The sequence below is a fragment of the Periplaneta americana genome, chromosome 1 (genome assembly GCF_040183065.1).
Source record: "Periplaneta americana isolate PAMFEO1 chromosome 1, P.americana_PAMFEO1_priV1, whole genome shotgun sequence".
Taxonomy (NCBI): domain Eukaryota; kingdom Metazoa; phylum Arthropoda; class Insecta; order Blattodea; family Blattidae; genus Periplaneta; species Periplaneta americana.
This window is the reverse complement of record NC_091117.1, coordinates 107,030,179-107,053,731: the sequence shown is the minus strand read 5'-3', so window position 1 is coordinate 107,053,731 and position 23,553 is coordinate 107,030,179. Positions and strand designations below refer to the sequence as shown.

General features: G+C 39.4%; 1 protein-coding gene across 6 annotated transcripts in view; it reads left to right on the top strand.

Annotated features, from left to right (window-relative positions):
• Positions 1 to 23,553, top strand: part of LOC138699467 (G protein pathway suppressor 2) — a 106,158-nt gene that overhangs the window by 49,109 nt on the left and 33,496 nt on the right. For all 6 annotated transcript variants that reach the window (XM_069825387.1, XM_069825405.1, XM_069825370.1 and 3 more), the window contains exon 7: positions 14,342 to 14,502. In XM_069825387.1, coding sequence (XP_069681488.1) covers positions 14,342 to 14,502 — 161 coding nt within the window. The remainder of the gene's footprint in view (positions 1 to 14,341; positions 14,503 to 23,553) is intronic.

The following is a 23,553-nucleotide window of genomic DNA, read 5'->3' as shown; positions in this document are numbered from 1 at the left end:
AATGTCGAAAGTACAGTGTTTAATAAGTAGAGTCTCTTTTTTGCTGTGGTCCCTTGTCCATGACATGCCAGGCAAAGGTGGCTCTAGTAGCTGTGCTACCATCTCTATAGCTCATCATTGAGACAGAATTTATATTTGTTATTAGAGAAGAATGTAAAATCGAACAAATAAACTTTTCGATTAGAGACAGTAGAATGAATTGGAAGAACATATAACCAGAATGGAGGTCAATAGAGCCTAGGCTTTGGACAATGGAGAATAACACTTTGAAACTAGTCAGCCAAGTAATTTCCTAAACAGTTAACACAGTAAAGAAGTTGTAAAGTTAATCAGTGATAATAATAATGTTGTTAATCTAAATAATAATGTAGCTAAAAATAGTATGTGATTGGATTCCTCAACAAAAACGATCTGTAGAAAGGCCGCAGTTACGATGGATGGATGTCATCATACCCTGGAACTGAAGTGAATGGACATGCAAGAAGCTGTTAGTTTTCAGGCAAAGAGAAAGAAGATGACTTTTAAATAGCCCACTACACTCTTGTTTAAAAGTGCAGTGCATTTTGAAAACTGAATTACCATTTTGTAGATACGAGGTATCACGAGACATCGATATTCGAAATTGTACTGATAATTAACACTTCAACACTTTTCTAACAGTTAACTGTAATATAAAAATACACTTACAGGAGACAACAATGAATGCTGAGTTCCATGAGCAGGAGGTACCTTGTAGATTGAAGCACGTCCTGTCATGGGCAAATTCTGTTGCAGGAAATCTTGGTTTACTGAACTATTTTTTTTTTTTTTTTTTCAAGTTTTACTCATTAGGTACCTTTTGGATCCATTATGTTTAAGGCAAATTTAATGCATTTTTTCATTTATTCATTTTTTTAAGTTTTATTTGAAGACATCAACAATGTTATTTGAACACTTTTTACACTTTACACACTAAATATATATTTAATTTCAATCATATTCATTTTTTCTTCAAAAATAAAATTTTATTTGAAAACTACCAAACCATTTTGAGTTTTTCTGTGTTATCCTTGCAAACCCATTCATGACATTGATACATTTCCAATCTGTTTTTCTGTTTTTTCGTGATACACACACAAAGCATGGGAAAGGAACTGGCCACCCTATCCCATTATCTCCTGTCTTAGTTGCCTCATGAGTGAGGCCTTACTGATGTCACTTATGGGCTTCAAACCTGTCTTCAGACAATTGACTAAACAACAAAGATAAAGCACATTCCACGTTTTCTTTCTTCATCTTGGGCTGGTGATTGAGTTGGTTGGGTTGTAGTAGCTATTCCAACTGAATTAATCATTTAACAAAGTATATATGAGGGGTTCACAATCAGAGTGGACCAAGTCCATCTGGCATAGTTCTGAGTTATTGAGTCTTAAAGTTCCTGGCTCACACTTAGCAACTTTCACCTTCCATAGGAAATGCTCCCTCTGTGGAATAACAATTGAGTTATGGACTTTGTTTGTTATGGCAATGAATAAATCTAAGTTTTCTTCATCCGAGATTGTATCAATCCACAAACTGATCACTTGTGGACTTGGTCCACTCTGGTTGTGAGCCCCCCATATGTGAAAAACAAGTTGCTATATGAAGCGTCCAATTCCAAAACTGTCTAAATCCATTTTTTTTTAAATTGAGATAATGGCGGTTTCGTCATCTACCTAAATATGTAGCAATTTTCTAATGAATGTTGTGCCTAAATTCCCTCTTTCTTTCCATAAATAAGCTCCAAATATGACCAACACTGCAAACAATTGGGAAAAAAGTTATAAGTTTTTGGCATTTCCTGAATATTGTTAAGAATGGATGTTGACAGTTTTGGAATTGGAGGCTTCATATATATATATATATATATATATATACTCAGAAGGGCTTAAAGAACAAATATATGATGTGCCAAAACTTTATCTTGACAGCATCAATAATAATATATATATTGTATATGGCCGAAAGGTTATTATATATTATTCAGTTATCAGGAGGAAAATTACCGCGTGGGTACATATTTATCAATTAATTTTTGAACGTATATTAAACATATTTTATTTGTAGATGATTTACATTCTTTTTTCCTCATTTTGACACAATATTTACTTACTCTGTCATAGAATGACTTTTGTTTTTGAGATCGGAAATCGTCTTTTTGTGGAAATTATTAAAAGATTTGAGGATAATTCTTTTGAATATTTATTACATACATACATACATACATACATACATACATACATGCGTGTTCTGCCCATGGGCAGTTCTTTCACTGCAAATCCAGCATTCTCCAATATTTCCTATTTTCTGTCTTCCTCTTAGTCTCCTTATATAACACACATATCTTAATGTTGTCTATCATCTGATATCTTCTTCTGCCCCGAACTGTTCTCCCATTCACCATTTCTTCTAGTGCATCCTTCAGTAGACAATTTCTTCTCAGTCAGTGACCCAACCAATTCCTTTTTCTCTTTCTAATCAGTTTCAGCATCATTCTTTCTTCACCTATTCTTTCTTATTCTGTCTGTCTACTTCACATGCTCTGTTCTTCTCCATATCCACATTTCAAATGCTTCTATTCGTTTCTCTTCATTTCGTCGTAATGTTCATGTTTTTGCCCCACACAATGCCACACTCCACACAAAGCACTTCAGGAGTCTCTTCCTTAGTTGTCTCTTCCTTAGTTCTTTTCCCAGAGGTTCGAGAAGATGCTCCTTTTCCTAGTAAAAGCTTTCTTTGGCATTGCTATCCTCCTTTTGACTTCCTGGTTACAGCTCATGTTACTGCTTATAGTACGTCCCAAGTATTTGAAGCTGTCTACTTGCTCTAATGTCTCATTTAGAATTCGCAAGTTTATCTCCTTTATTTTTCTTCCTATGACCATGGTCTCGTCTTGTTGGCATTTATCTTCATCCCATACTGCTCACAGCTGTCATTTAGTTCCAGTAGCATAGCCCTTAGTATCATCTCCTCTTCTGCTAACAACGCCATATCATCAGCAAATCTTATGCACTTTATTCTTCTTCCTCCTACTATCCTCCTACGTTCTGAAAACAGTTCTTCATTAAATCATCCAAGTAGATGTTGAACAGGGTAGAAGATAAAGGGCATCCTTGTCGTACTCCTCTCCCTATTTCACTTCCTTCAGACATTTCTTTCATATACTGACTTTGACTTGCTGTATTGTATATAGGTTAATGAACAGCCTTCTGTCTGTCCAATCCACACTTAGTTTCTTTAGGATGTCCATCTGTTTGTTCCGATCCACTCTGTCAAACGCCTTTTCTAAATCCACAAATACTTATAATTACTTATATATTTCTTTTTAATGTTGAGAAAGATTGTTGAATGGAAGCAGCTAATACTGGAATTTTTTAAAATGAAGCAACATAATCTGTGTATCTGTGGAAATCTTTTACTGGTAGTGGTAAGTTTAGTGTGAATTAATTTTTATTAATAATGGAGAAAAATTATTATTAATACACTAAATAATAACCGAAACAGAGAATTCTGTAGGATCAAATAATTAATAATATCATATAGATATAGTGAATTAGTATGCCACTATTTCTGAAATAGCTGTGATTCATACCAAATCTGGAAAATTAAAATATCCACCATGATGTAACTAAAGACTCTGCAAATTTATTTCTATGCTTGGGCTATTTCTGGTTATATATCTAGCAGCTCTGAAATTTCCAGTTTCTACAAATTTGGTGTCTTTCACTCTTTGGATGCAAATTAGTATCAATTATTTTATTATGTGGCCTTTAATAATATGCTTTGATTTAACATATACTTTTCCCTTTTCGAGAATTTCTTGATCACATTCTAGATTTAGCCACAGTTTCTCATTCTCTCTCCTTTAGTGTTGCTGACAGCTTCAGACTGCCTAATTTTTTTCCAATCATAATTCTTAACATCCATAACCTTTTTCAACAAGACAGAAAAGAGAGTAATATGAAGCTATTAATCGACTGTAAACGAATCAGTGTCATGAAGGTAACAATACTCTCTTCTTCTACATCTTTGTTTTTAACAGTTCATTTGCTTATGTTGTGAAAGATATTATTGTTTATAGTGTATATTTTCTTCAACTATTATTTAAAAGATATACACAAATGAAATCATTTACTATTCACTGTAGTTACAAGATACACTTTTGTTTTCTGGATTGCACAAAAAAAAAAAAAAACAGAGGAACCGATTCCAGTAAGCTTATATGTTGTATTGAAACACGAATCACGCAAGTGAAGTGGGTAGGCATTAGTCACACACACGCATGCACGTGCTTGCACGCGTACGCATGCACACAGTATTGATGTAAATATGTTTTGTTCTTAAGTTAATTTAAGGAAATAATTTATTGTCAAGGAAGCCTTGGTACTAACTCTACATAGGATGATGCAACACTTATTAAGTTATTATTATTATTATTGATTATTATTGATAACAAGCTGCAAGTGCTAAGGGTAGTGACAAACTTGCTTAGCCCAAAGGCTGTTTGGGACTTAGAATATTTGCAAGAAGAGTATAAATAATCCTGCATACTTTTTTACATATGGCTTTTAGGAACCCTAAAGTTAATCGCTGCTCTTACATATGCCTGCCATCAGTCCCTATCCTGAGCAAGATTAATTCAGTTCCTACCATCATATCCCATCTCCCTCAAATCCATTTTAATATTATCCTCCCATTTACGTCTCAGTCTCCCCAAAGGTCTTTTTCCCTCCGGCTTCCCAACTAACACACTATATGCATTTTTGGATTTGCCTGTACATGCAACATGCCCTGCACATCTCAAACATCTGGATTTAATGTTTCTAATTATGCTAGGTGAAGAATACAATGCGTGCAGTTCTGTATTATGTAACTTTCTCCATTCTCCTGTAACGTCATCCCTCTTAGCCCCAAATATTTTTCTAAGCACCTTATGCTCATACACCCGTAACCTATGTTCCTCTCTCAAAGTGACGTCCAAGTTTCACAACCATACAGAATAACTGGTAATTTAACTGTTTTGTAAATTCTATTTTTCAGCTTTTTTGAGAGCAGACTGGATGACAAAAGCTTCTCAACCGAATAATAGTAGGCATTTCCCATATTTATTCCGCGTTTAATTTCCTCCCAAGTGTCATTTATATTTGGTACTGTTGCTCCAAGATAAATATTTCTGCATATTTACCATAATTAATTTCTCTGAAACATAAGGGTCCGGAGACATTCTGGGTATTAGTCAGGTATCGATTTTAGTTCAAGTGTGCATTTGCAGACGAATCCTTCTAAATCCTACAACTAGTGGTAATGCTGCTGCTGCTGCTTATTTCATTTATGTCTTCTCCATTTTGTATTTTTGATACCGAATAAAAATCTATTCATTTTGTACTAAAAATTACAGTGAAACTTCTTTTATATATTTCGCACTTATGTGTTTTTCACACTTCCACGTTTTTTTCTGAGGTCCCAGCAAAATTCCTACGCTTTCCATGTTAATTTATTTCAGATATACGTTTTTCGTGTATTCGTTTTTTTTTTTACACTTATACCATCGTATTTCAAATCCCAGGAGTTACGAAACGTTTATTATGTTCTAAATTAATTTTGTTCGAAATTATAGGTTTGACTTGAAAATGTAAGAATGCCAAAATAGCTATAGTACATGTTCATTGTTGAGATGCAACCCACTTTGAAATTCATGGAAATTCGAATTTGCTCATGCTTGTCCCAACACACATTACTTCATTGAACTGGTTATGAACGAGTGGGAGCACCCATTCAGAGAGGGGGACATGTATATAAGCGAAACTCCTATCTTATAGTTCATGTAGAGCAGTGTTTTTCAAACTTTTTCAACACATGGCACACTAAAGTTATAATTTAAAATCCTGCGACACACTCGTATAATCTTAGCCACTTTTCCTATCTGAAGGGAATTTTTTCATAAAAAACATGTAAAATAGGATACATTTTTAAGATTGGTCCATGATGACACTTACGGCGGAAAAAGTTGCAGTTGGGATTTTTCTCGGAGTTCTCCCATTTCCCCATATTACATCATTCCATCAACATTTCTCATTCAATCATCATTTCATAGCCATCCCCGAACTTTGGCTGGCGACGTATGGAGGGGACTGGCTTATGGAGTGGGGTTGCCTACTAGTAACCTGGGTACACAGTGAACCTTAGTGTGGTCAGCCAGTGTGGGTTGGAAATACACCTAGTTTGAGAGTTAGTGCAATAGATCTAATAAGATCAGAGTTGTAGGTCGTAATGCTCCTTCCCTTAAACCCAATGCAATTCAAGGTTGGTATGATATTCTAACTTTACTGACCTGGCAACCCTGGCTGCGCGTCAGTCATTCTCTTCCCTGTCGATCGCACACCTACACTATGTTTACTGATTGTTGACTTATGCTGCAATTGCTGAATGTTGACTCTTGTAGACTCACTCTTTTTACTAATGTTTCCATTTTTATTTTGCTAAATCTTGCTATGACAACCTTTACTATTTTCGTTTCCTCATGGCACACCACTTGTTGAAAATGGCTGTTGTAGAGGGAAGAAATGGAACATTTTAATCAATAAGTATTTGGTGCCAACACTGTGACTGCACTGAATATTGTACAGCTACCATAACACCACTTCAATCTGAAAATATTGTAACTTTTATACAAAAAAGAATGTAACTTTATTATTTCAACAATAGTCACTTTCTATAATTGAATGTAAACACTCCTGTCAACAATGGGATTTCCACTCCACACAGCAACACAGTATTCGTTATTGCACTCCACAGACGACAATGACAATTTACTTGGAATATTGAGAACAACAATGTACTGCTAATCTTAACTAATGTTCACATAGCACTATTTACAACACAGAACTGTCAGTTCACAGTTCGTTTGCCTTGGCTAGTTCTTTTAGCTCAGTCACTTGAGTTCACAGTATCTCGAACCCCAGACCTTCAGAGACAGTCCACTGAACTTCGAACTCAGGTTCCCCAACTACGGTCCACTGCACTCACACACCTGCGGACACACTCCACAAGTCGAACTCCGGTCTCGAAGTTGACTTCACTGCTACACTGACTGGCTGACCAAAAACTGACTGCAACAACTAACTAACTCAAGTTCACTCGCGTGTTGTATTTATAACTAAACCATAGTTTCCGGAAAGTACGATTTCGCGAACAATCTTCAGATACCGAGAGGATAACGCTTCCTGAAACTTCTCTGGATTTCTTCCCTCACTGCTGCGGTCGCCGTTTCTCCTCTCCTCTCTACGCCACAGCACATGCCCCAGGAAACAGATGTGCGCGCAATTTCATTTGCCGCACCGAGCCACGGCCGACCTTGCCCTCCTTCTGCCGGTCGTGAGATCGCTTCCCGGCTGTCACATTGCTCCCTCCTTAGGGCTGCTCGTCCCGGGCAGTCCCTTGGTAGGCTGCTAATCGGTCCAGATGCACCACCATCATCTTCCCTCGGGGTTGTTGCTGGATGCGGTACACCACGTCATTCATCCGGGTCACCACGCGGTATGGTCCATCCCAGGCACGCTGCAGCTTCGGTGATTTTTCTTTGGTCCTAGTAGGTCGATACAGCCACACCAGGTCGCCCTCCTGGTATCCTGCAGAGTTGGCTAATCTGTCGTAGCACACTTTCATCCTGTCGCTGGCCATCTTGAGGTGCTCTCTGGCCAGTTGGTGGACTCCATTCAACTTCTCGGTCAGTTCTGCCACATAGTCAGTTGCTGGCTGGTCGGCACTGGGTGGCGTGCCAAACAGCAGATCACAGGGCAGGCGCAGCTCTCTCCTGAAGACCATGTTTGCCGGTGTCATCCCTGTTGTATCGTGGACCGACACTCTGTAGGCCAAGAGGAACAGTGGAACTCTGGCATCCCAGTCTCGCTGATGGTTGGACACCACCTTCCGCAGGTGCTCCTCCACGGTTTTGATGTAGCGTTCCACCATGCCATCGGACTGTGGGTGGAGGGGAGTGGTCCTGGTTTTATGCACCCCCAGACGCTCGAACAATTCTCCCATCAGGTTACATTCGAAGTTGCGCCCCTGATCACTATGCAATTTCCGGGGCACCCCGAATTGGCAGATGAAGTTGTCAAGTAGTGCGTCTGCCACCGTCGAAGCCTCTTGGTTGGGAATCGCGTACACCTCTGGCCATTTTGTGAAGTAATCCATGGCTACTAGCAGGTAGCGGTTCCCTCGATCCGTGGCTGGGAATGGTCCAGCAACATTGATGGCGATCCTCTCAAAAGGAGCTCCCACATTGTACTGCTGCATGGCTCCCCTGCTGCGTGTCCTTGGTCCGTGACTGGCTGCACAGGTGTCGCATCTTCGGCACCATTGTTCCGTGTCGGTTCTCTGATGCAACCAGTAGAATCTCTGCCTTAACTTGTCCAGTGTCTTGTTGGCTCCCAAGTGGCCTCCAGTCACTCCAGCATGAGTCTCCTCCAGCACTTCCTTCACCTTGCTCCTGGGCAGGACAAGTTGTTCTACGCAGGTCCTTCCATCGGCCGACTCCCAAATCCTCTTCAGGATACTGTCCTTGACAGTGAAGGATTCCCACTGGGCCCAGTAGCTCTTGTAAGTGGTGCTACGGTTGGCGATATTGGCCCATACTGGTCTCTGGCCAGACTCCACATCACGCAGTAGCTGTCCAATGTTTGGGTCCTCCTTATGGCGGCGTTATCCCATCCTGGGCTCGGCTGGGCGGCAATTGCTCGGACTGCATGGTCGCCATCTCGCTCTTCTACTTTCAGGCAGTGTTTGCAGCCATCCGGGCATGGGCGTCGTGATAAGGCATCACCGTTGGAATGTTTCTTCCCTTGGCGGTGTTCGGAGGTGAAGTTGTACTCCTGCAGTTGTTGAACCCAACAGGCGGTCTGCCCCTCCAGATTATTGAAGCCCAATAGCCAGGTGAGTGCAGAATAGTCTGTCCTCAGATGGAATTCCTGGCCATACAAATATTTGTGGAAATGCTTCAGGGCTTCCACAATGGCAAGAAGTTCTCTACGTGTCACACAGTAGTTTCTCTCAGCCTTGGATAATGTTCGGCTGAAGTAGGCAATCACCGTCTCTTGCCCGTCCTGTTCCTGAGAGAGTACTCCACCGAAGCCTACGTTGCTAGCATCCGTGTCGAGTGTGAACTTCCTTCCAGGGATGGGATATCCCAGTACAGGAGCAGTGCAGAGCACCTCTTTCAGTGACTGGAAGGATGACTGCGCCTCGTCCGTCCATAGGAATTGTCGTTTCTCCTCAGTCAGCTGGGTTAGAGGCTTAGCGATGTTGGCGTACCCAGCTACGAACCTTCTGTAATAAGTGGAGAGGCCGAGAAAGCGGCGCAGCTCCTGCTTGTCCCTCGGTCTCGTCCATCCTCTGACAGCTTGTAGCTTCTCCGGGTCGGTGGCCACTCCGTTGGTCCCTACTACGTGTCCCAGGTAGCTGACCTTCTTCTGGAACAGATGACATTTCTTCGGGTTCAACTTCAGCCTGGCTTGTCGCAGTCTCTCGAACACTTTCCTCAGGTTCGACAGCTGTTCGCCGAAAGTCTTGCCGACCACGATGACGTCATCAAGGTACAACAAACAGGTGTCGTATGTCAGGCCTCTCATTACGGACTCCATTAGTCTCTGGAATGTAGCCGGGGCGTTGCAGAGGCCGAACGGCCATAGTCCCTGGCCTGTAGAGAATGCCGTTTTCTCCTTGTCCTCAGGATGTAGCGCCACCTGCCAGTATCCTGACTTGAGATCCAACGTCGAGAACCATTCTGCTCCGGCCAGGGTGTCCAAGGTGTCGTCAATTCGTGGAAGGGGAAAGCAGTCCTTGGTGACGTCATTCAGTCTTCTGTAGTCCATGCAGAAACGCAGGTCCCCATTCTTCTCTTTCACCAGCACCACAGGTGATGACCAAGGACTGTCGGATTCCTAGATGACCCCTCTTGCTTTCATTGCCCTCCAGTTGGCTGTCAATCTCCCTCTGTTTAGCTAGAGGCATGCGTCGAGGAGGTTATCTGATTGGGCGAGCATTTCCAGTGTCATGTGATGCTGAACTTTCTTCGTTCTCCCGTAGTCATTTTCAGACAGACTGAACACGTCCTGAAGTTCTGTCAGTAGATCGTGGACTTGTCTTCTTTCTCCTTTGCGTAAATTCTCCGCCAATCCTCGAGCCAGCTCTTTCAGTGATGGGTCTAGATCTGGGCGTGGTCGGTGATACTCCTTGTTATCTGCCAGAGACGTCACAGAAACCACTGGCTCGACACTACCTAGTACAGTACCACTAGGCACCTCCTTATCCTGATTGGTGATATTCAGGACCCTCACTGGTACCACCTTCTGGTTCGGTAGTAGGGATCTGGCCACACAAATCCCATCTGTCGGAGTTGATTGCGAATCTAGGAGCAGGTTTCTCTTAGGCTGTCCATCCAGTCTTGCCATCACCACCATCTCGCAGCCTGCTGGGATTGTCACATGATTCTCCAAGGTGAGTTTGCTGGCCATGGGTTGGTCTTCGACGTCCCTCAGTAACACTTCATGCTGACCAAAACTGAGGATACGGCACCGGACGTCCACCGTTGCATCGAAGATCCACATGGCGTCGAGTCCCAGGATGACGTCATCAGTGATGTTGGCGACGAACACCCACATCTCCAATCTCCTCTTTCCCAATGTCAGATCCAGGAAAACCTCTTTTTGGATGGGCAGGCTCTTGCCTGAGGCAGTATGTAGCTCATATCGACGCAGTGGCGTCCTCCCAGGTAGGCCACGTACGACTTCCGGTCTGGCGATAGTGAGCGATGCCCTGGTGTCTACCAGCGCTTTGCATGGGCGGCCTCTTATCCATCCGTCAGCAATCAACCCATCGTCGCATCTTCTGTTAACCGTCAATCAAGATCAGCCAAGGGGATGGTGATGACGGCGCCGACGTGCCCCTCATCGCATTGGCCCCTTTTAGTTTTCCTGTTTGTGACCAGATCGGTCACAGTCCTTCCTTAGATGTCTAGGTTTGCCGCAGGACCAGCAGGTGGGCACTCCTCGTCTTCGTCGCTTGGGTGACTTCGGCTGACGTTCCTCGACGTCGGCCGCCGCGACGCTCCTAATCCGGTGCGATGCCGAGACGTTCGCCATCAACTTGGCTGCCTCCATCCTGAGGGCCGCTGCCAGAGCTGCGTTGATAGTGCGATGCTCAGCCAAGAGCAGCTGTTGCCTGATCTCCGGGTCTCGAACTCCGCTGCCGAAGGTGTAGGCCGCCTCTCCAGCGACGAAGTTAGGTGGTAAGCCCCTGAGGGCCTTATGGGCCAGTAGTTCTACCACCATTGCAAATTCTTGTAGGGACTCGCCTGACTGTTGGACCCTCGTTTTTAGTTGGGTCCTAAATGCTGCAGCAAGTTGATGGTCACCATAACGTCCCTCTGAGGCCGCCATTATCTCAGCAGCTGTCCCATCTTCTGGAACACTGTGAAGAATCTCCGACTCCTGTCCCTGAAGCGCGGCCAGCAGCTGAGTAGTTTTCTCTGCTGGCGTCCACCCATTGTGCTCTGCGATAGCCTCGAACTGGCGACGGAATATCGCCCAAGACGTCGTACCGTCGAACTTCGGCGTCTTGACGTTGCAATGTCTGGCTGAAGGCGATGGTTCCACAGGGCCACTGTGTGAGGTCCTCAATTCTGTCGCCGATTGTTGCACGGCCCATTGAACTTCCTCGGCGGTTATCTGTTTCTGTTCTCTGGCCTGGGGATCCACTAACGCGAGTATGTGCTTGTTTTCTTCAGCATGTTGGTCCATTAACACACTCGTCTGCTCTTGACGGTGCTCGAGAGCGCGAATTTTGCTGTCAAACTGGTCTAAGTCCTGTCTCAATTCGGCTACTGTCTCGTTTATAGTTGTAAAATTCTTGTTTAAGTTGTCAAAATCGGCTTTAAGTTCGTCTTTCACGATGGCGACAATTCCATCTACGTGGGCCGAAATGCTTCCAATTTGCGTAGTGACGTCATCTTTCACTCCGCTTATGTCGCCTTTCACTTCACTTATATCCTTCTTCACCTCACTGATGTGCTTGTTCATGTCGTCTTTCATTTCTGCTTTTACTTATGTCCTTTTTCAGTTCCGCGATGGCTTGCAGGATCTGCTGTAGGTTCTCCATTATGTCGATAATATCTCGCTTCTGGCACCAATTTGTAACTTTTATACAAAACAAGATGTAACTTTATTATTTCAACAATAGTCACTTTCTGTAATTGAATGTAAACACTCCCGTCAACAATGGGATATCCACTCCACACAGCAACACAGTATTCGTTATTGCACTCCACAGACGACATTGACAATTTAGTTGGAATATTGAGAACTACAATGTACTGCTAATCTTAACTAATGTTCACAAAGCACTATTCACAACACAGAACTGTCTGTTCTCAGTTCGTTTGCCTTGGCTAGTTCTTCTAGCTCAGTCACTTGAGTTCACAGTATCTCGAACCCCAGACCTTCAGAGACAGTCCACTGAACTTCGAACTCAGGTCCCCCAACTGCGGTCCACTGCACTCATACAGCTGCGGATACACTCCACAAGTCGAATTCCGGTCTCGAAGCTGGCTTCACTTCTACACTGACTGGCTGACCAAAAACTGACGACTGCAACAACTAACTAACTCAAGTTTACTCGCGTGTTGTATTTATAACTAAACCATAGTTTCCAGAAAGTACGATTTCGCGAACAATCTTCAGATACCGAGAGGATAACGCTTCCTGAAACTTCTCTGGATTTCTCCCCTCACTGCCGCGGTCGCCGTCTCTCCTCTCTATGCCACAGCACATGCCCCAGGAAACAGATGCTCGCACAACTTCATTTGCCGTGCCGAGCCATGGCCGACCTTGCCATCCTTTTGCCGGTCGTGAGATCGTTTCCCGGCTGTCACAATATTTTAATTCAGCTGAACAAATTATGAAACGTTAACAGGTTGAGGGCATTTCTTAGGAACTAACAAAAGCAAGCAGTCCAAAATAACTGACTTTTTTCTTTGTAAATAATTACATGTTATTAAATTAATGCTGTTTCAGATGTTAATAAATGTCGTTTCATTTACACGTTTTTCTCACTTGTTTTTTCTTCAGATCCACATAAAAACATATAGGCCTACTTTATTTTTTCGCTTGTAAGAGGACCTTCACATAAGACGAGGTATAAATTTCGAGCATGATATTATGGTTTTACCTTATATCTATCCTTTAAGATTGACTCCCAAACTATCAACTGTCATGGGAAAAAGTGAAAGTGGAAAAGTGATAAAAATCCTTCAAAAATTGCGGAATTTCTAACACTATTGATTGCACAGAGGACGATTTGTTATGGAATACTGATAACTAAGTAGAAACTGACTTGCCACATTCAGAATGGGACCCAAATGACGATGCTGTCAACAGTGAAAGTCAGGACGTATTTGATGAGCGCTTTGTTTTGGATAATGATTGTAAAATACCTTAATAGAATATGTAGTTAATAGCTGATTTGAGAATATCTCTATGTTGGCTATTTGTATCAGGAGCACTGATTCTTTGCAAATAAATTTTCAAACCGTAACTTGTTTGTGAGATTGCCAGAATATCAGAATTATAAACTTGACTTTTTCTTCCAAAACGGTGGGTCGATAGTCTGAATATTACAATTTTTTTTTCTATTTAATGCGGCTTATAACTTGACCAATGGCCATTCTCTTAAAACATACAATACATACAATGTGTATATGAACAGAGGTTTGAAATAATAACAATAATAAGTAATAAAAAAAGAAAAAAGTACTAGGAAGAGAATTTTGCACATGCTTCCCAATATTGGTCATAGATATTTGTAGAGTGGAGTGGAGGTCAATGATGAAGATGAGAACTATCCATATCTTCTTGTATATTGCAAAGAGAGCTGTCCAGAATTCCATTTTTGTGTAAATGAGAGGCAAGACAGTCATGCGCTGTAGGCATTTGGATATGTGCAACTGCTATGTGTTTTGGGTTTGTTGGAGTGTCGTCATCTATATTGTTTGTCCTTTGTGCATTCCAATTGGGGTGCAGTGGCAGACTCACCTCCTCGTGGTTCACCGTGGGCAACAAAACCCTATTTCAGCAAAGTAGTCTGCTAACACGCAGCCATACAATATTACAGAAGTGTTATATATTTATCTAGAAAGAGGAAGTTTTCGTTTTGATCGTAGAATTTGTCAAAGATATATTGAATTGTTGTTGTTGGAAAAGTCGTCACACATAATAACTAAGAAGAAAACGTGTAATAAGTTGTTGCTGATCTATGTGATTGTTTACAGCGTATGTAACTCCTCTTCATCAGTCCATGGAACATGCACAAAAACCAGGATTTCCCTCTGTTCAAGAAGCAGCAGAAAAGTACTACTCAGTTGCTCCCATCCGACCAGCAACGCATGTCCCTATACATGGTGGTGCTATCCCCATTCAGCAGCCACCACAGGTAAGTTATATGATACATAACTACTTTAGTAACATTGTAGATCGAAAGTACAATGCATATTTAAATTCAATTTATATGTTTCTTCATATTTTTCATTAAATGAGACTACTTAATGACCACATCAGTTTGTCTGTATTTTTTTGCTGTTTCGAAGAACATGAACTTCATGCACATAGTCAACAGCAGTTATTATAAAATGAGTTTTAGCTTTTGTACTATACCTCGTTTGTGACATACAACGAAACATTAGATTTGAAATTAAATAGAACAGCAGTCTCAAGGTTAAAACTGCACTGGGCAAAGCATCGTTAGTCATTGCGAAACCGAAGGAACCCGATCGTAGAATGATGTAACCTTGAGAGCGCTGACTGTAACGCTTCTGTGATAAGACTTACACTGACATCATCTTTGATTCATAACATGTTATTAACATTTCGTATGTGTTGTTTGTTTTGTTTTTTTTTCTTATGTATTTTGTGTATGTATCTATGTAAGCCACCTGTAATTGGAAGCCTGCTGCTGTTGGTGGTGGATTTAAATAAATAAATATTATATTTCACGTTAGACATGTACATAATCCGTAGCGTGTGACACTGTGAGTGGTCTCTGCGTAAGGAAAATGAAAGTAAGCTTTCTGAATGGATATATTCCATATATGTGTATTCATTCATAAGTTATTTGGGAATGATAAATAACTTACTTGTAAAATTGTAACATTCATGTTAAAGAGCCTCAAGATTAAAATTAAAAGTGTAAAATATTAAAAATGACGAAAGCTAATCAACTATACAAAATTGTATAAATGAACACACACACACACACACACACACACACACACACACATGCACACACGCACGCACACGCGCGTAACCTATACACATTATACATAACCGAAAATTGAGTTGTAAACAATTCAAAATCCTTTTTAAAAAGATGAAACTCCTTGAATCTATGCTCAAATGATGTTCTTAATATCTTTAAAAATTTCACTGTATCTAAGATGTTGCTGTTCTGTTAAACCAGATAACCCTTTAACGTTCCCAAGTTTCAGCTGGGTTTGCAGTAACGTGAGCCTCATGGGAAAAGATTTGATTTTATCATACATGTCAGTTATTAAGCTATCTTTCCCTGTAGGCTTTTGACTAAGACGCAGTGATATGACTAAGAAAGGCTAAATCTTGTATCCATTCCTCATCAATAAGCTCTGGGTGCTTAAAGACTGTCTAAAAATTCATTTAATTCAACCTTTTTAGTTCCACTCTCTGTAAACAAATAATGTTTTTCCAAATTTTCTCGTAATGCATAGTTTTCAGATGTCCTAGCCACTTTAGACAGAGCCATTTCTCTACGAACGCTAACGGAAAGCAATGTGTAACTGTGACTGAGTCGATCTGTTCATATTACGCAGTGTTTGACGTCACTGACACGAACTTACCCGAACACTTATCTAGCTGCCCTCACTGCCCTCATAAGGGCAGCGTTATTTCAGAAAGAGCGAGGTCTGCTTGATTAGCTCATGTTTGAGACCGCTGAAATAGAAAGTTGTTATTTTTAAAGAGGAAAACAAGATTTCGAAATGTTACAGGAATTTCGTGGATCTTTTTATAATGATCTCTCGGGTTGTCTCATTAGTACATTATCATAAAATGGAACACAATTCACCATACACATTGAACTTCATATAACAATAAATAAATAAGCAACATTAAAAAGCAATATTTACAATAAAAACAAATACTTATATCTTTAAAAGATTCAGCTGGCTTCCATTGTTAGGCACATCGTCCATGTTATCCATTTCCCACATACAACAATTACGGCCAGGCCGAGTATTAGCACTTCAGTTAAGGTTCGTACCCAACATCACTTATGGAGATGCACACTACAAGTCAGTTCTGTACTGCTGTAAAGAGGTATCAAACATGTACCATCATGAAATAACACTCACCATTGTCCGGTCTGACTCACGGAGAAAATGACAGGAAAAATCACCAACATGCTCTATGTCTCTGATAACGGCTCACCAACTCATTCGGTATGCCACAGCACCACGACCAATAGAAAATATACCAAGCTTCATTCTCATCTCCAGCCGTGTAACCACCATACAATACCATGCACTGCTATGATTGAATTGCGGTTGTAAAACTTCTGCCCTGGCACACAGCAGTCAACAAATTCTCTCGATGTATGCATGACAGCCCTCGTCCCACAGCAAGTGTAACATCAATGAATGCTGGGAACCAGCCTGTAATCCACTCAGATGTGTGCTTGTCAGAGGCCAGCGACTCACTCTAACTCTGCTTCCACGTAATCCTCTGGACTCGATATGGCCTTCATGGTCAGACACTCTCTCTTTAACTCTACTTCCATTCTTGAAGGTCAGACAATCTCTCTCTAACTCCACTTCCACTTAATCTGCTGGACTCCATCTATCCTTCTCGGAGGTTGTGCACGCTTTCTCCCACTCGAGAATACCATGAAGCAGGAAGGAAGAAAAAACCGTTACAATACAAATAAGCCAATTAGCATATCTGACTTCGAACCCAGTAACAGAAAATCATTAATCTCGATATCTGTGTACATGAAATAAGCACAACAAGAAAAATCCGAAACTCTAATGTAAGTAAAACGAACTACATAGAATATTCTAGAAGCAACTAATTAAAAAAGAGATCAACATGAGTAAAGAAAAACAAAAGAGAAATAAAGGAATAAGGAAACTAGGAAAAACCACAGTAAATTCGAATAATTTTTATGAAATAGTATTTTCATCAGTCGTAATAAACAATATTCATGTTCTAAAGAATTTGAAAATGTCAAGTAATCCAAGTATTCACTTAATTAGTTTGAGGAAAGAGGAAATACATGTGATATTCTTTTATTTGAAGTGATTTGGTAGTAAATAGATGTCCTTTGTTAGTGGCTCAACAAACATTTACAGCAACATAGACAGCAACATGAAAACACCACACATCCAGCCAAAAAACTAGAAACTTGACACCCTAGAACATATGAAATTTATAAACCTACAAAAACACATCCTGAACACTCAGCTCAATAGCACTATTAAGCATGATAGCAAAAACTATGGAGTCAATGATCTCCAACAGATTAACTTGGTATTTAGAATCCCAAATTCTTTTATCACCAAGACAAGCCGGCTTTCGACAACTACACTCTACTAATGAACAAGTCATACGCTTCAGCCAAGAAATAAAAGACAGTTTTAACAAGAAAAAAGATACCTTGGCAATATTTATTGACTTTCAATTAGCATATGACTCTGTTTGGAGAAATAAATTATTACTAAAACTCCAGAAATTAGGTATCTCCAGCAATATGTTCAAATGGATATCAGAGTTCCTTGGTCAAAGATTCTTTGCTATTAAATTCAATAACTCACTTTCTAGTTACAGACAAACATATTGAGGTCTACCCCAGAGCACTGTCCTCAGCACAACTTTATTCAATATTTATATAAATGATTTACCCTCCCTATTAGAGGAATCAAACATGAAAACAGCAACATTTGCAGATGATATAGTTTTGTGGACTTCTGGATCTCACAGACAAATTCTGCTCTGCTCTTAAAGCTCTAAATCAACTACATGAATGGAACACATCGTACAAAAGTAACTACCAATTATTTTCACTTGGTAAGAAAGAAAGAAAATTCAATATCCTATACAATGGCCAACACCTTCCTAGGACTTATGAATCCAAATATCTTGGAGTTATTTTCGACAGTAAGTTAACATGGAGCAACCATTTGAAATATATTTCTGAAAAAGCTTGTAAAAGATTCTCTCTTCTGAAGAGACTAGCAGGAAAGAAATGGGATGCTCTAGAAATACTTTGAACACTACATGCAAAATGTTTATACAGCCAGTGCTGACATACTGTGGAGAGATTTTAATTACTTCACCTTTCATAAACGAAATAGAACATCTTCAAAACCAAGCTCTCAGGCTCATTACTGGTGGAATCAAAACACCTTCACTAGATTCTATGAGATTCCTCACCAATATTAACAGCATCAAAATGACAATAGAAGAAAAAGCACTCATTCAATATGAAAAACTTATCAGATTACCAGGAAACAATTGGCATTCATACATTCCTCTCTGTAGATTAAAAACTTAAAAAAGTTTCATATCCATGGTTCAAGAATTAAAACAGAAAATCAGCATCCCGATTTAAAAGATAACTTACAAATTAAATCAAACACTTTAACTCTATTAAATATAGAGCATAATCTAAATTTAACAGGAGAAATACTGCAGTCAGAAGTAAACACTGAAATAATGAAACAATTGTCTTTAGAGACAATTAATATTAGGTACCCTCCACAAAACTGGCTTCATTTAAACACTGATGGATCTTTGATCTCCAGGGAACAAGGTGCTGGTGCAGGTGTTACGTGCAGTCTCTTCTCACCTTATAGATCTCTTGGATATGGAACAAGTTTTGATGGAGAAATCATTGTAGTAAGTGAAAGTCTCAGGAATCTTCTATGCCACATCATTAAATTTAAAAATCAGTTATATTGTCAGACTCCAAAGCAGCTTTTCTATCAATAGTGTCTAGACACACACCTTCATCTCAAACAGCAGAAATAACTAAAATGCTCTCTCAATTAATAACACTCAAAAGAATTGTATTCCAATGGATACCATTCCATAGTGGAATCCTGGAAAACGAAAATGTGGATGCTTTAGCAAAGAAGGGCAGCACTGCAACTTACAGACCTGTTACTAAATCTACATATTACTCTGTGAAAAGATTTATTAAATCTACATACTTAGACTTCAACAAACAAAATTTGATAACACAATCCCAAGGGAAAAAATGGAACTCTCTGCATCATAATCCACAGTTAATTCTCGATTTACCACCCAAATCGTCTATAGCTGCATTTGGATTGGCAATAAGCCATGACTGTTTGGCCAAACACCTGCATAGAATTGGAATATATCAGTCCCCTAACTGGGCATTGTGCAACTCAAACCAAGAAAATCTGTGCTTCAGTGGCTGACCATGACAATATCTTTGAAAAATACTGGAGTGCAAGAGGTCAAATGACTTTATTGTCAAACGCCTGGCATTAGAAAACAAGAACACTCAAATCAATTTAAAAAAACACCGTTTTCGACACAATCATGAACACACCCCACTACAACAGTAAATCAGAAGATAGTGCAGGATCTCCTCTTGGCTTTGGACAACAAAGCCAAGACTTGGAAACTAGTCAAGCAAGGTAAATCCTAAAGATTAACACAGTAAAGAAGATAGAAATTTAATCATTGAAACATTTACGATTAGATACAGTATTTTTGCACTTTTTTATTTTGAATGCCTATGAGATTACAATATAAGTATTAATTGTTTTTATGTTTTATTAGTTTGATTATTATTGTATTGTTATAATTTCTTACTGTTGCAATTAAAAGTAGTATGAGGTGTTGTCATGACTAAGCTGGACATGTAGGCACTTAAAACATAAAAAATAGGCACTAAAATTGCTAAGCTAACTAATATTAAATGCCAGCCACACCTACAAAGACATGGAAATACTGCACATCCAACCAAAAAGCTAGAAACTCAACACACTAGAACAATATGAAATATACAGACACACGAAAACACACCCCAACGATATTCTCAACACACAACTCAATTTCAAAACACATACACTCTTTGACTCCACACTACGAACAAACCCACATAGGAAACTAGAGGCGCCAAGACCAACAACGACCAGTTCCAAAGATGACCGAAAATAGGTCGTAACATGTTAACAAGGTACGTTAATAATATTTAACACAAGAAAGTTCTTATCATGCATCAAGATGTATAATATTAAAAATGTATATAACAGATACATTAATTATAAATAGTTTCACTTCTTTTGTTGGGCTGCATTTTTAATATGAGCAGCTGTGTTTTATGGTACTTTAAATGTCACTTCTTTTTACATTTTGTCTGTGAGAAAATAAGGCCAATCTATCATTCCAATTACTAATCTAATTCTTAATAAAAATAAATAAATAAATTAACCAGATTTTCTTCCAATAAACATGCAATCAATAAAAGGTTTAAATTCCGTTGCTAGATTTTAGTTAACTGAATTTTTAAGCTATAAAAAGTATGAAACTGCTATATCTGAAATAAAATCACAAAATTCTAGCTTAAAACAGTATTATGTAAAAAAATGACAAATAATTAAAATTTGGTTTCGTTTTAAAGTGTCAAGAAGGAAATCTGCTGCCTACACATGATTTATGCGTATTTGAATCAGTGGTTTCACTATTTCATACTGCAAAAATTTTTAGAAATATAAAAACAGATGCATACTTGTATGCTGATGATACAACTTATCTTTTTTTTTTTTTTCAGTACTAATGTATTATCCTTCTGTCTGTCTGTCTGTCTGTCTGTCTGTCTGTCATGATACCTTCATCCACTAGTCTATTCCTTCATTAACATAATTTCTGAACTATATTCTTTTGGCATTATATAGGTTGTTAGCATACCGAATTAAAAATGACAGTATGTTTTGAATTTGAATAACAGTGCAAAAGAGAGAAGAAGCCACCAACCTAATGCAGACGGCCTGACGGCCTTATCTCTACCAGGTAAAATAAATAAATACTAAATACTAATACTAATGTCATGTTGCTTCAATAATGGAATACTAGAGGTAACAACAATAGTTGCTAAAAAAACAATAACAACAATAGTTGCTAAAAACAATTTTAACTTTTAGTACAGACCCTGAAACAAAATTTGGGCCAACTCTTGAACATTCTTACATAGTGCGATTCACAATGTTCCCTGTCAGTATAACATTGGACCTGGACCGTCAATCATTAGGAAATCGACATGCCATGCGGAGGAGGAGGGGTTTCCATCTCGTCGTAATAACACAGGCTCTTACTTTGTCTGACTCGTGCAGAAGAATATAGTAGGGGTCATATTGGCAGCAGGATTCTTTTTTTTTAACATTGAGACCTGCGACCAAAGTTTCATTTTGTTTTTGTATGTGGAATAATTATTTCCCATCTCCTGTGGGATTTTATTTGGCTTGACTCCACAGAGAATGATAAAAAAATAAATTATTGGAAGATGCAGTTTGAAAAAATAATCATAATAACGAAAAAAAGAAATAAAACAAAAATGGTGAGCCTAATACTTCGTCCACCACCTATCTACTTCTGCAACTGCTCTGACCATATGAAGCATGGAATCGACGACCTGGCAGAAATAGCCCTAATCTTGAGTGAAGTCTTCCCACGGATCGAGAACTTGACTTTACAGCTCAATCTGATTGTGTGGGTCACATTTTCGAACAGCTTATGCCTCCTCTCCTTTAACTTCGACCAGACATCCTTTATTACATTCAAGTCTGGCGACTTAGTGCAGACGTGAATGGTCTGCACTATGTGCACTCAAAAGTTACCCTGCTGGAACAATAATGTTCCTGGAGGATAATGTTCCTGGTCAGATGGGAAGATCACAATCTCCAAATGTGTCTGTACTGTGCTAACTTGGCGAATATTCTCCTATGAATACTGAATCGATGATTATATTCTAAGATGGAAGAACAGTTGGAAGAAGATCACTTTGGCTTCAGGAAGGGAAAAGGTACGAGAAATACAATTGAACCGCTACAAACAATCGGAGAAAGATACCTAGAGAAGAATAAAGAAGTGTAAGTAGTATTTGTGAATTAGGAAAGGCTTTTGACAGAGTGGATTGAATAAACTGATGAGGATTCTAAAGAAAATTTGTGTGCATTGGAGATAAAGAGAAGGCTGTTCAGTAATTTTTATATGATTACAATAATGATGAGGCCACTTTTTCGCCATATAACGAGGAACTTTCAGTTTACGGCTTGCCTCTGAAGCTGAGAAGCAATTTTGGATCAGAACAATTAGTTGAAGCCTCACTTCTGTCTGGTCCACCACTTGGATCAACATAAAGACTTAATGTTTATGCATGTCTAATAATGATGATTGTAATGATAATAATAATAATAATAATAATAATAATAATAATAATAATAACAACAACGACAACACGATTTAACAATGGTTTCCAATCCAGTATCATTTTAACATTTTTACAGTAAGGTATACTTTCACAACAAATGCAAGAAGCACGAAATTAATCTGAAAGTAAAGTCAAATTAATGAAGAAAAGCTATTCAATAAATGAATACGAGCAGTATAATATCATAGTCCCGAGTATGACACTTCTACTCAGTCATTCCGATAGCTCTGTGCTATCGTGCCTGCTTGCAGACCAGAAGGTAAATGAACGCGAGTTCGAATCCTGGTGCAGCAGATTTTTTTTTTCACTATGCAGGCTACATTTACAAATGTTGATCTATTATTAGGAATAGACTACTTTTCTTCGCATCTTTTAAAATGTCTTGCGGCTTATTACAAAATCAAAGTAAAATGATTGTGTATGTACCACCGCCTTGAAGCACTGAGCATGTGCAGTATGTTATAAGTGGAACTTGGAAAGTTCAGGTGGCTCAAATTTTGTTTCTGGGTCTGTACTGTAATGAAGGAAATATTCTAAAGGGCGAAATACGTAGTTTTTTCAAAATACATAATAATAGACTCCTGTTCCTAAAATAGGCATTTATACTTTCTTACAAATGACTTTTAAGGAACCCGGAGGTTCATTGCCGCCCTTACATAAGCCTACCATCATTCCCTATCCTGTTCAAGATTAATTCAGTCTATCATCATATCTCACCTCACTCAAATCCATTTTAATATTATCCTCCCATCTACGTCTGGGCCTCCCCAAAGGTCTTCTTCCCTCTGGTCTCCCAACTAACATTCTGTATGCATTTCTGGATTCACCAATACGTGCTACATGCCCTACCCATCTCAAACGTCTGGATTTAATGTTACTAATTATGTCAGGGGAAGAATACAATGCGTGCAGTTCTGCATTCTGTAACTTTCTCCATTCTCCTGTAACTTCATTCTTCTTAGCTCCAAATATTTTCCTAAGAAACTTATTCTCAAA